We start from the raw sequence: 19597 nt of genomic DNA, 5'->3' as shown, positions 1-19597 counted from the left end.
CATGTCACTTAATTCCCTCCCCAAGTTGAGTGTTCCTCTGCTCCATAATACTGTCAAAAATGCATTCATGCACCCTGCACACCCTTTTTTCACCTTTACAGGCAGCAAAACACCAAGTCTTTTGGACAGATGCAAAGCCTGAGGCTCTGCCATTGCTACTTACTTGTTCCCCATCACCTTTCTTACAGTTCTGATGCAAATTCAAGATATTTCATTATTCAGAAACTTGAGCTTTAGAGAGGACGAAACTATCTTAAGCTTTAAGTGTGATTTGTAAATCTATACCTTAAAAGTGAAGAAGGAAAGGACCTAATTTTCTTCTTTGAGTTGTACACATGGTACTGGATGTCTGAAGTTCTGTTTACATGTGTTTAGATGAAGCTTTTCAGAAACCCTTGAGCTAAGTAGTCTAAGTGGTTTTGAAAATAAGAGTAGAAGAGATAGGAAAAAAAAGTGTCCTGTTGCCTAACAAGATGTCCTTTGATACAGGAACAGTTTCTCTTTAGAGAGGACCAGCCAGACACTCTGTGAGTGCAAGTTTTTTTCAGAGAGAAAAGTCTCATGTCAGTTGCAGGGCAGTTTAGCAGTCTCCAAGAACAGTTGAGGCAAACACAAGAAAGAGATCGAAGTCCTGAGAAGCCGCAGAAACAGAAGGCTGTGGAAGAAGAGTTTAAGAAACTGCTGTTAAGAAAGTTTTGTTCACAGATTTGTTTAAGGATCTCACGAAGAGGCATTAACTAAAAAATGTGAATCAAGTGAATACAGAAGTTTGCCAGAAAGAAACCAAGTACTACCATGCTAACTGGACAAGGAACTTTAAAATGACCAAAGGGTGACCCTTTACTGACTTTAAATATTTATATGGATGTTGTTGAAGGAAAAAAGTTTGAATCTGTATTGCTGACTTTTGTAATAAGGCTGTTTCAAATAATTCTCACGTAGTGTGAAAACAGTTTTTTCCCCCCATTTCCTCAGTAATAAACTTTGAAGTTCTTGCGTTAGAAGTTTTTTGGCAGCCTGTTCTGAATATGTTCAGTGATTGACAACCATGATAAACAAATTGGAAAAATAAAACTTGTATGCTATCAAGTGTGAGATAATAAAATGTGAGGCTGGATGAACACAGCAGGCCAAGCAGCATCTCAGGAGCACAAAAGCTGACGTTTCGGGCCTAGACCCTTCATCAGAGAGGGGGATGGGGAGAGGGAACTGGAATAAATAGGGAGAGAAGGGGAGGCGGACCGAAGATGGAGAGTAAAGAAGATAGGTGGAGAGAGTATAGGTGGGGAGGTAGGGAGGGGATAGGTCAGTCCGGGGAAGATGGACAGGTCAAGGAGGTGGGATGAGGTTAGTAGGTAGATGGGGGTGCGGCTTGGGGTGGGAGGAAGGGATGGGTGAGAGGAAGAACCGGTTAGGGAGGCAGAGACAGGTTGGACTGGTTTTGGGATGCAGTGGGTGGGGGGGAAAAGCTGGGCTGGTTGTGTGGTGCAGTGGGGGGAGGGGACGAATTGGGCTGGTTTAGGGATGCAGTAGGGGAAGGGAAGATTTTGAAACTGGTGAAGTCCACATTGATACCATTAGGCTGCAGGCTTCCCAGGCGGAATATGAGTTGCTGTTCCTGCAACCTTCGGGTGGCATCATTGTGGCAGTGCAGGAGGCCCATGATGGACATGTCATCTAGAGAATGGGAGGGGGAGTGGAAATGGTTTGCGACTGGGAGGTGCAGTTTGTTGCGAACTGAGCGGAGGTGTTCTGCAAAGCGGTCCCCAAGCCTCCGCTTGGTTTCCCCAATGTAGAGGAAGCCGCACCGGGTACAGTGGATGCAGTATACCACATTGGCAGATGTGCAGGTGAGCCTCTGCTTAATGTGGAATGTCATCTTGGGGCCTGGGATAGGGGTGAGGGAGAAGGTGTGGGGGCAAGTGTAGCATTTCCTGCGGTTGCAGGGGAAGGTGCTGGTTGTGGTGGGGTTGGAGGGCAGTGTGGAGCGAACAAGGGAGTCACGGAGAGAGTGGTCTCTCCGGAAAGCAGACAGGGGTGGGGATGGAAAAATGTCTTGGGTGGTGGGGTCGGATTGTAGATGGCGAAAGTGTCGGAGGATGATGCGTTGTATCCGGAGGTTGCTAGGGTGGTGTGTGAGAACGAGGGGGATCCTGTTTGGGCGGTTGTGGCGGGAGCAGGGTGTGAGGGATGTGTTGCGGGAAATATGGGAGATGCGGTCAAGGGCGTTCTCGATCACTGTGGGGGGAAAGTTGAGGTCCTTAAAGAACTTGGACATCTGGGATGTGCGGGAGTGGAATGTCTTATCGTGGGAGCAAATGCGGCGGAGGCGGAGGAATTGGGAATAGGGGATGGAATTTTTGCAGGAGGGTGGGTGGGAGGAGGTGTATTCTAGGTAGCTGTGGGAGTCGGTGGGCTTGAAATGGACATCAGTTACAAGCTGGTTGCCTGAGATGGAGACTGAGAGGTCCAGGAAGGTGAGGGATGTGCTGGAGATGGCCCAGGTGAACTGAAGGTTGGGGTGGAAGGTGTTGGTGAAGTGGATGAACTGTTCGAGCTCCTCTGGGGAGCAAGAGGCGGCACCGATACAGTCATCAATGTGCCGGAGGAAGAGGTGGGGTTTGGGGCCTGTGTAAGTGCGGAAGAGGGACTGTTCCACGTAACCTACAAAGAGGCAGGCATAGCTGGGGCCCATGCGGGTGCACATGGCCACCCCCTTAGTCTGTAGGAAGTGGGAGGAGTCAAAAGAGAAATTGTTGAGGGTGAGGACGAGTTCAGCTAGGCGGATGAGAGTGTCGGTGGAGGGGGACTGGTCGGGCCTGCGGGACAGGAAGAAGCGGAGGGCCTTGAGGCCATCTGCATGCGGAATGCAGGTGTATAGGGACTGGACGTCCATGGTGAATATGAGGTGTTGGGGGCCAGGGAATTGGAAGTCCTGGAGGAGGTGGAGGGCGTGGGTGGTGTCACGGACGTAGGTGGGGAGTTCCTGGACCAAAGGGGAGAAAATGGAGTCCAGATAGGTGGAGAAGAGTTCGGTGGGGCAGGAGCAGGCTGAGACGATGGGTCGACCAGGGCAGTCAGGTTTGTGGATTTTGGGAAGGAGATAGAAATGGGCCGTGCGGGGTTGGGGAACAATGAGGTTGGAGGATGTGGGTGGGAGGTCCCACAACTGCACCTCCCAGTCGCAAACCATTTCCACTCCCCCTCCCATTCTCTAGATGACATGTCCATCATGGGCCTCCTGCACTGCCACAATGATGCCACCCGAAGGTTGCAGGAACAGCAACTCATATTCCGCCTGGGAAGCCTGCAGCCTAATGGTATCAATGTGGACTTCACCAGTTTCAAAATCTCCCCTTCCCCTACTGCATCCCTAAACCAGCCCAGTTCGTCCCCTCCCCCCACTGCACCACACAACCAGCCCAGCTCTTCCCCCCCCACCCACTGCATCCCAAAACCAGTCCAACCCATCTCTGCCTCCCTAACCGGTTCTTCCTCTCACCCATCCTTTCCTCCCACCCCAAGCCGCACCCCCATCTACCTACTAACCTCATCCCACCTCCTTGACCTGTCCGTCTTCCCTGGACTGACCTATCCCCTCCCTACCTCCCCACCTATACTCTCTCCACCTATCTTCTTTACTCTCCATCTTCGGTCCGCCTCCCTCTCTCTCCCTATTTATTCCAGTTCCCTCTCCCCATCCCCCTCTCTGATGAAGGGTCTAGGCCCGAAACGTCAGCTTTTGTGCTCCTGAGATGCTGCTTGGCCTGCTGTGTTCATCCAGCCTCACATTTTATTATCTTGGAATTCTCCAGCATCTGCAGTTCCCATTATCACTGCTATCAAGTGTGATTTCACTCTGAGGTCTGACTTGTCTGACAGTATAGCTGGGATCATGACACAGTCACCCACTCCTGTCCCTGACCATGGATCTCACCTAAGGTGTGTAACTATTGCTTCCTCCGTGATGCATTGCAGTGTCTCACACCCAAGCTTCTGCTTATCAACTCTGTCCTGGAACAGTGGATACTTACTGCAGATGTACTTATCTTAGATGACATTGTTATTTACTGGCTTCCAACTTCTACAACTGTGACATATCGGCTGCCTTATCATCTTTAACTAGTCTTGTTTCAAGTTTAGAAATACCTTTCAACAGTTATCCGTAGTTACACTACCGTGTTTATGTGATTGCACTATAAATTTAATCCAGTGTTTATGCCTCCCCTGTACGAGTCTAAACTACTGCTCCAGTGCACAGAAGAAAACAATCGTAAAAGTCTACCACCTAATCACCTGCTCACCTAATTAACACCTCAGGGCATCTGCTCCCAGGTCTGGTTCCCCCTTTCGGACCGTTCTTTTTTAATGAAAACAAAATGTCCTGCACAAAATTCCCTTGCTTAACAAATTCTAAAAATTAAACACTCTATCAAGCTGCACCTTTATGCTGCTAATTTGTATGTTCAACATGAAATGTAATGACATCTTCAATAACTCTCAACAATCTAGGCGGTGTCTCAGAAAATTCCACCTGATCCAGAAAATCTCAATGCACGAAGACAATGGAGAGACTCACGTTTAGCTGCAGTTGCCCAGTTGAATAAGAACATGAAGTAGGATTGCAAGTAAAACAAGTACCTAGAGATTCTATCACAATTCGTATCTCATATGAGAGCCCTTAAAATATACTGCAACATAAAACGTGCACTTGTATTAATTTTAAAATGTTGTTAATTTTGACTTGTCTCTTCATTTATTATCATTATGAACTGCATCAGCTGTGTATAGTATCTGCAATAAGGTTTGGCCTTCCCTTTTAAAAGATATCTTGGCTTTAAAAGCTATATATCGCAATATACATTTGTCTGTATTCAGATTATAAATTGTTTTAACCTTTTAGAATTGGATTTATTAATCACTATAAAATTGTGCACACCTTGCACATTAAAATACACTACTAAGACAAAATCTATTGCGTTTTTTTGCTAAGTACGTGAATTTCTTCTGCAAAATGAAACTGGCACTGTCTACATTATACAAAATAAAAACATGCACTAACATGAAGTATAATTTGTTCTCTTTCTATCAGAACGCCATCAGCTTTTTTACTAAAATTGCTGAACAAAATTGTGACTGTAATTTAGGGAACTCTGCATTCTATTCATTTAGTATTTTTCTAAAATTAGTGTGCTGTAGAAAATATATCAAATTATGTTTATCACTTTAACATATTAAAAATAAGTAAATTATGTTGACATTATAACACCTTCTATCACATTACTGATGATTGTGTGTACACTGATGGGGTGAATTTAGGCAGGATTATGGCAGTTTCCCATTTTGTTGGGTTAGATGCCAGTGTTGTAGTTGCATCAGAATACATGATTCGCTGAACAGATTTAATGAAATCAACAGTATCCATTTATCAGTGAGGTAAAGAGTATTCTTGATGTCCTGAAGTCACTCATGACATTTCTGTTCAGAAGTATGAACTTAATAATCATTGACCTCTTCACCTAGTCTCCCAAGGTTTACTAAATGTTGGGTTATTGTACGTAATCTGTAGCTTGGAAGATTCCTTATTCAGCAATTATATGCACATATTCCTGCAGCTGAGTTCAATTCAAAATGCACTGTATCAGTAAAATATCCTCTTCAATTGTGCCACACAAGGCAGCATTAAACTCTACACACAGTTGTAGCCACATTCGCAGCCATGCTTTGCATCAGAAGCGTTAATAATACAAAATATTATTCAACTTCCATTCATATCTGATGCACTGTTGGCAATTTTGGTTTACACCATGACCCCTAAGATTAACATCTGCTTTAGAATCAGGAAAAAAATTGCTGAACCTCTTGAAGATCGTCAAGTTCCTCTTCCATTGCAACATCCTCTTGCGTTCCTCTGTTCTATAACATCCCCGTGACAGTTAATCATTTGTACTGTGCTTGAGAAAGCTGAAATCTGAGTAACTTCCATATTAACTCTACTGATTTTATTTAATGAAAATCACCTTCAAAATTATTAACCAACTTAAACATGCAACTTTCATTTATAAAGCACCCTTAGCAAAACCTATTGAGGTGCTTCATCTGAGGTGGATCAAACAGCAACTAGATCCAATTCCTTTTAGAAGGTATTAGAAATAAAAGCAGGAAATACTGGAAACACTGAGCAGATCAGGCAACATTTGTGCTGAAACAGTTAACATTCAGGTTGCTTGACCTGAATTGTTAACTCTTTCTTTTACCACCAGCAAAACCCAATCTGCTGAGTGTTTCCTGTGTTTTCTGTTTCAGATTTTCTAGAATTCAAAATACTCTAGATTCCTGGAGTATTTTGTTTTTTAAGAACATAGTATAGCAGGTGAATAAAAGCTTGATTAAATTGGATAATTATAAATAATCACTTTTACAGTAAATCATTTCCTCCTCCAATTCAATCAATGAGTGGATTCTAGAATTAAGGTCAACATAACCGTTTGAAAAAAACATGTAATACTTTTGTTTGAACTGCTGTCTGTAGCCAGTCCACCTCAATTGTGCAATTTAACTAAAAGTTTCTCACATGTCTTTCAATTACAGTCATAAAATAAATTAGAATATTCAATCAAAAAGAATGTCAAAGTGACAAAAGATTCATTTCTAAAGTGACAAAAGATTCATTCAGAGAAAGTATCTCATTTTACAGAAGATTGAGGATTAGCTCAAATTTCTTCCACCTCAGATAGTAACAAGTATCAAAATGAAGGATCAACCAATTTTGTGCCAAGTATTTAAAAACAAATTTGAAACCAAGCTCTGAGCTCCACATAATGACTTCACTGTAAAACTGACATAGCTTGAGCAGACTTAATTCTTTGATAACGTATCCTTCCTTCTCCTGAAAGAAACACTATCTTGATATATTAGATTTTCAAAAGGGAACTCTATATATCACATCGTTGAAAGTTGAGTCCAGACCTACATATGTTTACAGATTTTCTTAATTCTTTGTAGGAAATTGATCTGCCTAAGTTATATATATGTGACCGAAATCAGCATAGAACTCTTAGAACTCATATAGCTCTTAATTGCCCTCTGAAATGGTACAGTGAGCTACTCAATAGCTTCAAATTATAGCAAAACACTTTAATAAGAATAAAACTGGATGGACTACCTAACATTTGCCAAGGTATGCGACTTGTACATATCAGCCCAGTCAGACCGGCAAAGTCCTCTCTGTTAACAGTTCGAGACTTACACCAAACTTGGAAGACGTGACCCATAGATCAGTCAATTTTACAGATGTCACAAGGTTGGAATCGTTGGAAGTACTTTTGATAGAAGCAAAAAAATTGCAAAACAGGGTTGAATGACTGACCAAAACTCTGGCAAAGATTTCAATGCAGTCAAAACACCATAAGATATAGGAGCAGATTTAGGCCATTCTAAGCACTGAGTCTGCTCCACCTTTCAATCATGGCTGATATGTTTCTCAAACCCATTCTCCTACCTTCTCCCTGTAACCTTTACTCCTCTTACCAATCAAGAACCTATCTATCTCTGTCTTAAGTACACTCAATGACATGGCCTCCACAGCTCTCCTCAGCAATGAGTGCCATAGATTAATCAATAAACAGATAAAAGCATTCCTCCTCAGTTCTAAAGCCTCATCCCTTCACTATGCAGCTGTGCTCCTGGCTCCTAGTGTCTGCAACTAGTGGAAACATCTCCATGTCCGCTCTATCCAGGCCTTTCAGTATTCTGTAATTTTCAATCAGATCCCCCCTCATCCTTCTAAGCCCCATTGAATGCAGACCCAGTGTCCACAACCACATCTCATATAAGACTGGCCTGGGATCATTCTTATAAACCTCCTGTGGACCCCCTTCATTGGCAGCAAGTCCTTCTTTAGATACAGGGCGCAAAACTGCTCATAAATTTCCAAAATGCAGCCTGACCCGATCCTTAAACAGCCACAGGAGTATATCTCATATTTGCATCCTCTTGAAATGAATACTAATATTGCACTGGCCTTCCTAACTGCCAACTGAACCTGCATGTTAACCTTACGAGAACCCTGAACTAGGACTCCCAAGTCCACTTGTGATTCAGATTTTTGAAGATTTTCCCCATTTACAAATTTAGAAAATGCCTCTTCCTCCTACCGAAGTACATAATTTCACACTTACCCACATGTTTCTATCTGCCACTTCTTTGCTTACTCTCCAGCCTGTTCACATCCTTCTGCAGCCTCCCCACTTACTTTACACTACCTGTATCTCCTTGTGTCATCTGCAAACTTAGCAACGATGCCTTCCCTTCTTCGTTTAGAATAGTTCTCACCCCAACATGGATCGCTGTGGAACTACACTAGTCACCGGCTTTTCTTGTTGAAAAACAACCCTGTATTCTGCCAGTCAGCTAAACCTCTATCTATGCCAGCACTTTGTCCCTAACATCAGGGGCTCTTCTCTTATTTAGCAGCCTCCTGTATGGTACCTAGTCAAAGACCTTTTGGAAATCTGCAGGCTCTCCTTTGTCTAACTTGGTTGTTAACTTCTCAAAGAATTTTAACAGATTTGTCAGACATGACCTCTCTTGAACTCATGCTGACTCAGCCATGTTTTGCAATGCTCTTCCTTAAGTACTCTGCGATACAGATTATCAAACCCTGGAGATTTGTATGCCTTTAATCTCATCAATTTGCCCATCACCATTTACCTACCAATACTGATTTCCTCCCTGTCATTAGATCCTGAATTCCCAAACATTTATGCAACATTATCTATGTTCTCCCTTGTGAAGTCAGAATGAAAACATGTATTTAATTGTTCTGTTATCTCTCTGTTCCCTATTATAATTTCCCCAATTTTCATCATCCAGCACCTTCCTGACTGATTCATTGCACCCCACAAACAAACTCATTCTAGAGACATTATTAAATTCTTCCCATTGAATTCCAGCATTAGATGTCATGGACAGTTACAGAAAATAATCTAATAAACTAATGGAATACGGGCCTTTATATCTGGAGGACTAGAATACAAAAGGGTAGAAATCATATTTAAGTTCAGAAATCCTTGTCAGTTTATACCTGGAATACTGTAAGCATTTCTGAGGAGTGCATCTTTGGAAAGATAAATTTGCTTTGGAAGGAGTGTTGTATAAATTTACCTGAATAATACTTCTACTCCAAGGTTAAATTATTACAAATGGTTACACAAACCAGGAGAGTATTTGCTGGACAGTAGGTCATTAAAAGAAAATTTGATCAAAGTTTTGAACATATTGAAGAGAACATTGGGAGAAACAATTCTTGCTTATCAGGAAGGCTAAGACTAGGAGATATCATTAAAACATCGAATCTACCTATCAGGAGTGAAATTAGGAAATGCTTCTATTAAGTCAAAGCTCTGCGTTCTCTTCAACATATAGCAAATATTACCACATCAAGTGTTAATTTTAAAATTTGGATTGATAGATTTTGCAAAGTTGGGCAGAGTATTTGTGAATCAGAAGGCAGCATGTTAGAATTTGATATTTGTAAAATGATGGCAGTCCCTTTAAAAGATGATGTATTTTTTTCTAGGTTTGGAGAAAAAAATGTCTGCAAGAAGCAGCAGGTACACAGAGAATTCTTGAAATTGAAACATTTGTATCAGGGGCTGTGTGCTTAGCAACCCAGGCAGCAGTTTGTTTAAACAACAGTTTGGATATCAGTCAATTAATTTAAATCAGGCTCTTAGAGATTAAAAACCATTAAATTTCAATCTGATCATTTTGACAACCTATGACCAATCCTATTGTAAGAAATTGATAGCTCATCAAGAGTATAAAAGAAGAGGGTATTTCAAAACTGGTGTGAGAGCAACTGTTATCTAATAGAGTTAACAACTCATCAGATCTAAATAGAAAATCATTGGCTCTCACAGAATTCTCTAAACTCCCAGAAAAAATATTGTCTAACTGAAGTTATAGCAGCAAAGGCTATAGTGGTTCAAGAAGGTGGTTTACCACCACATTTTGAAGGGCAATTAGGGATGGGCAATAAATGCTGGCCCAACTAGAAACCATACACATATTATGAACAAATTAATGTCATCCCTATGCTCACCAACCTACATTGGCACCATGTCAGCAATTATTTCAAATATTCTAGTGAAGCAATTTGATGTGGTTTTTTTTATGAAGGAAGTGCAATGCCAACATACACAGTTGTAGGTTGAAAATTAGCCATGCTCTTAGTGAATGGAAGATTCAATGGTCTACTCCTGCCTTTAATTACCTATGCTTCTATACTCTTCAACCAATAGTCCAGACTCACCATCATCATCCTTTCCCAACAGCAGGACAGACCCACCAGAGATGATGGCAGATAAATTTCTGCTGATTATCTGACTACCACCCTTCAACTGATGAACACCACATGGAAGAAATGTTAAGCATAACCAGGGCATAGAATGAACTCAAGACATGTTTGCTAGAACCAGTGCTGACTAGAGCTGAAGGACATATCTGTTACACTGGCCTTCCAGCAGGTAGAGATAGAATCGGCATAGGCAATAAACCTACTTGACCTTATCCTCATTAATTTACTTACCACAGTTACTTTTGTCCATTTCACTATTGCCATGAGTGAGCACCACACAGTTTTGTGGAGACAAAGTTCTGTCAGCACACTGAAGACACCTCTATTGTGTAGTATGGTATTACCACTGTTCAAAAAAGTATAGATTCAGAAGAGATGTAGTGACTCAAAACTGGGCACCCATGAAATACAGTGGCAAAATTGCATTCATCTACATTCTGTAACCACATGGCCTGGTATAACTCTACAATTACTGATCCCATCTCCATAATGATTGTGGAATAGCAGGCAGGTTCTGTATTAGACGTCTCTAAAAATTTAGCTACAATGCATGATTATCTGTATGTTAAACAGAAGAAGCAATAAGCTAAATAATCTCACTACTCAACTTTTCAGGTCAAAACTCTGCAACCCGTCTCACGAAATAGATGAGTGTACTCAACAAAGCCTATTTGTCTCAACAGTATCCTAGCCATGGTACTTAAGATTCATATTCTAGTACTAGCTGTACTTCTGTCCAAATTCTTCCAGTACAGCTACAAAATTTGCATCTACAAACTGGAAATTTACCTACATAAGCCTTGGTTACAGAACAATTGCAGTTTGATAACCACTAACTACTCTCACTCATCAGTAAATTGACGATGGTGTCATCAATACTACTATCAAGTGGCAGTAACTCACCAAATGCACAGTTTGAATTCCAACTGGACCACTTGGCTCCAGACCTCGTGCTGTCTTGGTCCAAACATAGACAAAGGAGCTGAATTCCAGAGGTGAATGGAGAAGGATTGCCCTTGACACCAAGGCAGTCTTTGACAGAACTTGTCATTAAGAGGGCCTAGAAAAATTGAAAATAAAAGAAATCCATTGGTTAGAGTAATTCATAACACAAAGGAATATGTTTGCATTTCAGCCCAGCAACAAAAGAGGATCAAAACATTGACCCACAGTATTCAATGGCATTATCATTGCTGAATTCTTCAATATCAATGTCCTGGGTGGTTACAATTGACCAGAAATATACAGGTAGTTCTGCTATAACACGTGTTTCATTAATGGCAATTGACTATAACACGATTGATGAATAGTGGAAGCCGTTTGGAAAATGCATACTTTCTGCTGTACAGGTTTGGTGATTATATATAGTGATATACCTATAGTGTGATTTTCTATGACAATTTCCTGTAGGACAATTTTCTGCAGCGCGAAGTCACACAAGAATGCAACTATCACATTATTGGAGAACTATATGTAATTGGACGAACAATATAAATACTGTAGTTAAAAGGATAGGTTGAAGATTGTGTATTCTGCAATGTGTGGCTCATTTCCTGAATCCCCAAATTCTTTCTACTGCCTACAAGGTACACATCAGAAATGTGACAGAAAACTCTCCACTTGCTTGGATGTGTGCAGCTCCAAAAACACTTAAAAACTTAACATTATCTAGGACAAATCAGAATATCACCATGGCAGGTAGACGACCCTTGAATTCAGTAAAAATTTGGAATAAATAGCTAAGTGAGGATAGCAACAATTAGGGATAGGCACTAGTTTAAATATTCAATTTTGCCAACACCAGTTTACATTGGTTACAGTATGTACCATCCAGAATATACACTGTAACAATTTGCTCAGGCTTTTGCAAAGCACTCCTAATCCTACAAAAATCCAGCACCTAGAAAAACAAAGGCAGCAGGCACATGAGAATACTATCATATTCAAGTTCTCCTCCAGGTCACACACCATTCTGACTTTGAACTTTCTTTCATCGTAGCTGTTCCAAAATCCTGAAATTCCCTACCTAGAAGCACTGTACATATACCTTTACCAACAGACTGTATAATTTATCACTACCTTCTCAAGAGCAATTAAAGATGAATAATAAAATACTAACCTTGTTGGTAATGCCCACGTCAATAAATCAAAACAACTTTGAAAGTCAGTATTTTATGAGGTTTGACAAACTGCAGAAGAATTCACTGTCTTTTACATACTATTATGGGATTATTAGGTAACAAACAATTTCCAAACTAAAGATCTTGAAATGACTCCATGTCATTACTGTACAAACAGCTAATAACATTTACCTGACATTTCTATTTTCTATTTTAGGGGAAAATGTAGTTTGATTGGACAGAAAATGATGGACAGGAACTAAAAGCTGCATCATTCTGAGTCTGTGTCATTTCTGAATACAAAGTCAGCGATAATTAGTGTTTTCAACTTCCTTCTTCCAATAAAACATAATGGGAAAAACCCCATATAGACTGGCAATGCAGTTTCATGTTGCACAAATTACAATCATAGGGTTGGTTGAGATAGATTGAAACTGAGCAAGTGAGTTATGTCACTATATCTGTCTACATGACTTTACAATGATCTCAGAATAGACATCCTTGCGCCATAATCATCCTTTAGACCGATCCTGTTTCCGAACTTGTCTACCTCCTGCCTGGTTTGTAACGATGGAGATGTGTCATTTGCAAGGTATGACCAGATTTATTTATATCATATTCATGTATTTTATAGTTAAGTTCCTTAATACTGCTATTTTTTATTGTGTCAACAAATATACATAGTACTGCTATTTTCTGAATCAAGAAAATGTGAAGTTAAAGATCAACGTATCAGGTAGGACATAATTTCCGTGGGGGCAGATTTGAAAACTTGCAAAGCCCACCTTGTGTGTGAGAGTATTCATCCAGAGGGGGAGAAGAGGTAAGCGAGAAATAGATAATCCTAAATTTTGTTAAATAAATATATAATTAATTCATCTGGTGATTGTTTATGCCAAATTAATGTATTATGCTTTTTGCAGTTCCTATCTGTAAGGTTGTAGAGGTCTAATTTCATAAGGTGCTGCCATTCAGAGTAGGTTCATAGGCATTGAAAGAGTCAGGAGATCTATCAATTTTCCCAACACATTTTTGGATGTTTGGAACCCTGATGCATGCAATCCCTTAAATGTAGAAAATACTTAGAGCAGGATCCATGCTGCATTTCATGATTTTCAGCAAGGTTCTGACTAGATTGTTAGCCTTTACTATTAAAATGAAGTGCATTTTCTTTTGTGTATTTATTCATTCATGGGTTTAAGGCAGTGCTTGTAAAGCTAGCAGTAATTGTTCATCCTTAATTGCCTTGAGAAGATGATGGTCAGCCACCTTCTTGATTATGAAGATTCTTCCATACTTCCATTAGGCAGGGGATAGTGCAGCATACACAGCCTCTAACCTGGATAGCATATTTATATGGCTGGCCCAATTAATTTTCTGGTCGTATTTACTCACTGCATTGTTATTCGCTGATTTGGCACTGGCAGTGCCAAAGTATGAAAAGGGATCGTGATTAGACTATTTTGCTGGAGATGGTTATTGTTGGCATTTACATCAAATCTGTTAGTTGTCGGTTTCAGTCCAGGCCTGAATGTTGTCCAGGACTTGCTACATGCAGACATGGATTACTTCATTATCTGAGAAATTGTGAATAGGATTAGATACTCTGATATCATGAGTGAATTTTGCAGTTCTGGCTTTATGATGGAGGTAAGGTCATTGATGAAACAGTTCAAGATGGTTGGGCCTAAAACACTGCCTTGAAGAATGACTGCAGTGATAACCTGGACTGAGATTATTGTTGGGCAAGTAAAGGCTGCTTAGTATTCTTCTTAAAGAATAGTGGATTTGTCAACTCTATTTAAAAGTTACATTTGTGGATGGAAAACATTTTGGTACTTCTACGTAAAATATACTGCAAAATGTGATCAATAAGGTTAGATAATGGGGAGGTAAAGATTTAGTGGTAATGTCACTGGACGAGGAATCTGGAAGTCAGATTGATGTTGGTTTGAATATCACCATGGCAGACGGAGAAACTTTGAATTCAATGAAGATCTGGAATAAATAGCTATTTGAAGATGACCATATAACCACTGAACCACTAGTGTCCTTATACAGAGGAAATCTGCTATCCTTTCCTGTTCTGGTCTGCATGTGACTCCACATCCACAGCAATGTGGTTGATTCTCAACAATTAGGGATGAGCAACAAAATACTGCCCAAGGCATTGATGCCTATTTCACATGAATAATTTTTTTTAATCCACAGAAAGTAAAGAATCAAGTACAAACCACTAAACAGCACATTTAGAAGTGATCACATAAAGAGGATTTCCTCATCCAAGGAATGTTTATAACTTGGGTATTCTTTGGACAGGGTAGTGCAGTCAAAAACACTGATGTTCAAGTGCCACTGAATGAAACAGCTCGGACACTGATGCTTAGTGGGAAATCTGGCACTAATGCTGAGTATGAGACATCTCACCCTATTATAGAATGACACTGACACTGAATCAGAGACCCTGGCCCTGCCAATTTTTCCAGAAATCAAAATGTCACAAATTCCTCTTAACGTGAGTAGCACCACTGGGTGCCTTACAGTTTAAGTATGTTTCTCTGTGGTGTCAACTAATTTGAAATGATAAAACAGCTTTTGACATATCAGTAAATTTATAAAAACAGTTGTTAGCATTAGGATAGATATTTAGATTTCACTACCCTTGACATGTGCTATAAACAGTTCAAAATGGACCAGGGTAATTTACATTTCCTACAGTTGACAGAAATTTAAGGATTAGATTATTAATGAAAAATATGTGATACTGTTTCTTAACTGATGTTTCAATCTGTTTCCAATGTGTGAATGTTTCTTAGTTGTTTAATATCAGTTGATTTGTGCTCTGTGGTCTCTTAATCAGGAATTTAATTCCATGTTCTGCTTACAATCTGATGTATATTATATGATCATGAACTTCAGTCAGAGCATAATATTTAATTAACTAGGTATTCTCAATGTAGTACAATGAGAAGTGTCACTAATGCCATTAAAACAACAGCTTCACTCTAAGCATTTAGCCCTCCACCATAAAGTAAAATATATGTACAAACAAGGCTATTGACATGCTTAAAATAATGTTATTGTTTGGAAGATATGTTTAGTTAATTTTTAATGCGACATCTAATAAATTAATCTGGCACAAAGTGTTTTGCTCTTTTTCAAGTCATGCATTCATGCCATAAATGACTAAATAATTTGAGGTCAGCATTTTTAAAGTTAGGATTGTTTATGAAAAATTACTCGGATTGGAGTTAATTTTAACTTTTAATTTGTTTTATGTTAGAAAACTAATTAGAAGACTTTGTTTCGTGTGGATATATATTGTAGGATTTAAGAAGTTGTCTAGATATCTTGCACTAAATCTATATTGTTAGAAAAAGAAATTTCAATGCTGTATGAGTATGTGAAGCAACAGGGTTACAGCATTAAATCTGGAGTAGTAGAAATATAATTCCAAAATTTAACAAAATACAAGTGTCAATGTAAAGTTTGACTATTTACCACATGAAAAATTAAACACAAAAGCACACTTACTCACAAAGACCAGAACATAGGTTTGTAGATGAAAGGGCAATCAGAACAAACGTTTAGTTAAGTATTTATTCAATAAATCAGAGAACCCTGTTGTATGACCCATTTAACATTTGGATGTAGTCCTGAGCTTGCATTCATTCCACATGTAAAAAAGCAGCTTTGTTTTCAGTTCCGCAGTAATTGAACGCTGCAGGTCTGCCAAATGCAGACTTTCAGGACATGCCTTTCATTAACTAATAAGATTAATTTCGATCTCAGGCTGGGGTATCACAAGGCATGTTAAAAAAAAGGCTTTCGATGATGTCACAGTAAAGTACTTTCACCTGTTGAGAACCTTTGATTGTGACTATGAAGTATTTTCCCTTGAGTCAAACAAGATCAGTTCTGCCTCAACTGAGGGGTGGCAGAAAGGTAAGTTAAGCATCCAAGTTAATGGGAGAAGTTACTAATGAAGAAAAGTGCCCAATTCTTATGATTAGTTACAGAAAAATTCCAACCTTTGCCAATTGCATAAAAAAGAAGACACTTATCTGCCAGTGTCTTTTCGGGCCAGACTTCCAAGTGTTGGCTGCTGCCTGGAGTCTCCATTGTAAACGCCCAGGCTGGCCTTGATACAGAGCAAGAGAAGTCAATGCACACCTACATTTTATGTTACTAGCTGCTGTATGCTGTTAAGTTTAAATGTTCGAGAACTTGTCATTGTGTAAGTATGTGTGTATGAGTGAATGAAGATGGTGAGATCAGGACTGGTAAGATTGAGGATTTCGGGAGCTGTCAGAAAACACTGAAGAATTGGATGCGGCACTCTAGGAATTCAGAATGGTGTTGGGCAGGTTGGATATATAGTTACGAGGATTCTGGATACTGGGTAAGACAATTCGTCACACACAGTGTAGTCGTTGCATTAGAATCTCCAAGAGGTCATGATGTATAAAATAGAGATACATCCGGTCTCCAATTATCCAGAGACTGGAAATGTGGGCCAGTGTGTGCAGTAGAGAGATTGGATCAAATTCAATTACTTACACATTCTATCATGCCTTGCCTGGTTTGTACACGTGAAAGGTCCAAAATGGCAACATGCTCATTCTATACCAAAGTACGTTGCCTACCACTTTTAATTTATTTTTTATTAATTTATGGAACAAAGCTGTTACCAGCTTTACTAGCGGTTATCACCCATTCCTAAAGATGGTGATGATCTGTTTTTGTGCCCTCTGCATTCTGTGTTCAGTAGGTACACCACAATATTGTTAAGAAGGGAGTTTCAGAATTTTGACCCAGCAGTGAAGAAATTGCAATGTATTTCCAAGTCAGGTTGGTGTGGGGCTTTGAAGGGAACTTGCAGGTGGTGATGCTTCTGTGCATTTGTTGCTCTTGCCCTTCTAGGTGATGGAGGTTGCAGATTTGTCTTGGATCTGCATTGTCTGTAATGGACATTACTGGTAAATACTCAATTAGCTACGTGGGTGATTAGTGGTGGTAGTTAAAAAAATACAGAAAACAAAAGTCATGGTGATTTTGGTGGTGGGAAAGTCGCTCAGTGTGCGTGATTAAAAAAATCATATAGCAGATCCAGTACCTTCCCTGTCTTCATAGCCACCCCCCCCCCTCACTTTTGACAGTTTCCAATAATGAACTTTGCTTGTAGATATTTAATTGACCACATGACTGATTGCTGGTGGCTGTTAATAAAGTGGGAAAAAAGCAAACAAATGTCATGGTGATTTTCGTCTTGCGAAAGTCACTTGGTAGTATGTGATAGTACTTCTGGGTGTATAAAAAAGCAGATCCAAACTGTCTTCCCCTCTTATGCTTGTGCCCAGGTGTCCTTAGAGAGGGAGCACACTGTGCGGATCAATGTTCTTGATGCCTTTGGAGAGTGGTGGGCACCATAAGGGCTTACAGTGCTTTATATCCCCTTCTTTGGTTGTTCAAAAGTTGTTCAGTTGTGTGTGATAACACTTCTGGATATAAGATAAAGAAACAAGAGAAAAAGAGTTGAAAAAAGATAAAGCAGACCTAGTGAGCGCTTGTGATGCAGTGGTAATGTCCCTACCTGTGAGCTAGGTGTCCTGGGTTCAAGTCCCAATTGCTCCACAAGTATGTCATTACATGTCTGAGCAAGTTGATTAAAGGTTTCTGAAAAACAGAACATGGTGAAATTATAAAACAAAAGAAAACAGACCAATAAGCTGTTTATAGTGCAGTGGCAATGTCCTGCCTTTGACCTAGGAGACCTAGGTTCAGGTTCCATGTGCTTCAGAGGTGTTTAGTAACATTTCTGAACAGGTTGAATGGAAAATATAAATAGAATAGACCCGTGCACAGGTGATTACTGGTGGTGATTAATAATTAAAAACAAAGAATAAAAACGGCAATTTCCTGGTGGGGAAGCTATTCGTTTGTGTGTAATAACACTTTTGCATATTAAACAAAACAGACGCAAAGTCTGTTAAGGTGCAGTGTCCCTACCTCTGGCCCAGGAGACTTGAGTTCACGTCCCATCTACTCCAGGGGTATGTCATAATATCACTTAACAGGCTAATTAATAAAAAGACCTATAGGACTCCTGTGGTGCAGTGGTAGTGTCCCTATCTCTAGACCAAGAGACTTAGGTTCAAGTACTACCAGTTCCAAAGGTGTGCAATATCATTACCGAACAGGTTGATTAAAACAGTCTATAAAGTAGATCCATATGCTTAAAAAAAGCAGACCCAAGGATGGATCTGCAGAATTATCAATCCCAGGCTGGGACTAATTTAAGTACACCATGAATCGTGGCTCTATTTTGGTGTTCAAAACTAAACAATTTCCCTTTCTAGTTAGACTTCCTGAGTTATTACATAGACAAAGAACCAACTCCAATCAGTTCCAATGAATCAAGCTTTGTCTCTGACTGCCTGGTCCTCTTATGGACGCTCTATGTCCATCTAGATGACCTCTTCCCACCTGCTTGTTTAGAAGCTGCTGACTCCCTGTCTTGGGGTCCTCAGCTTGTTCGCTCCTTTAAGTGTGCGGACTCCTTGTCTTCAGGTCCTTACTTCACTGGATAGGATACCCATGGCATCAACGAAAGGAATGTTTATGCAGCTGAGTCTACAAACAAACCAGAGCCCATTTTCTTGACTTCAGTTTGGGAAAATAAAGTGTTCATTTCAGGGGAACCAATCATCCTAACTGAAATTGTTTTCAGTCTGTGAAGTGACAAAGTTGTGAACATGTCTCGAAGTGGTCCAGCTACACAAACTGCAAAGAGATTTAGGTAATTAGAATTGAAAAAGGTTCACACTGACACAGTTCAAACAGAATCATAAGACTGAAAAGCAAAGAAAATAAATTGTGAAGAACCAGTAAAGTAAAAAAATTAAAGGTTGAGACAGGAGTGATTTATCTCTGGAATTGAGTATCTGTAGAATGATAGTGTTGGGAAACAGGTTGAAAATTTGTTTTGCTGTTTTTGTATAAAGCTTTGTTTGTTTGTTTTCTCTATTACAAAATAAACTTATGTTCTGATGTTAAAGAATGTTTGCAGTCTTATATGAATATGTTTTCAGTGACTAAGTACCAAAGGAAAACAACT

At 39.9% G+C, this 19597-nt stretch overlaps 2 protein-coding genes across 4 annotated transcripts in view; one reads left to right on the top strand and one right to left on the bottom strand.

Moving 5' to 3' along the window:
- cryl1 (crystallin, lambda 1) overlaps positions 1–5073 on the top strand; it is a 113654-nt gene extending 108581 nt beyond the window's left edge. Inside the window, exon 8 of one of the 2 annotated variants that reach the window (XM_048532526.2) lies at positions 4513–5073. In XM_048532526.2, the coding sequence (XP_048388483.1) occupies positions 4513–4620 (108 nt within the window). In that variant the 3' untranslated portion in view covers positions 4621–5073. The remainder of the gene's footprint in view (positions 1–4512) is intronic. The other variant, XM_048532525.2, reaches the window with a different exon arrangement.
- Positions 1–19597, bottom strand: part of ift88 (intraflagellar transport 88 homolog) — a 309288-nt gene that overhangs the window by 244332 nt on the left and 45359 nt on the right. For both annotated transcript variants that reach the window (XM_048532509.1, XM_059646664.1), the window contains exons 3-4: positions 18074–18156; positions 11264–11420 (exon numbers count right to left, since the gene is read on the bottom strand). The gene's annotated coding sequence lies outside the window, so the exon portion shown is untranslated. The remainder of the gene's footprint in view (positions 1–11263; positions 11421–18073; positions 18157–19597) is intronic.

Source organism: Stegostoma tigrinum, chromosome 6 (genome assembly GCF_030684315.1).
Source record: "Stegostoma tigrinum isolate sSteTig4 chromosome 6, sSteTig4.hap1, whole genome shotgun sequence".
NCBI lineage: Eukaryota > Metazoa > Chordata > Chondrichthyes > Orectolobiformes > Stegostomatidae > Stegostoma > Stegostoma tigrinum.
Note: the sequence above shows the minus strand (reverse complement) of the source record. Positions and strands in the feature narration are given on the sequence as shown.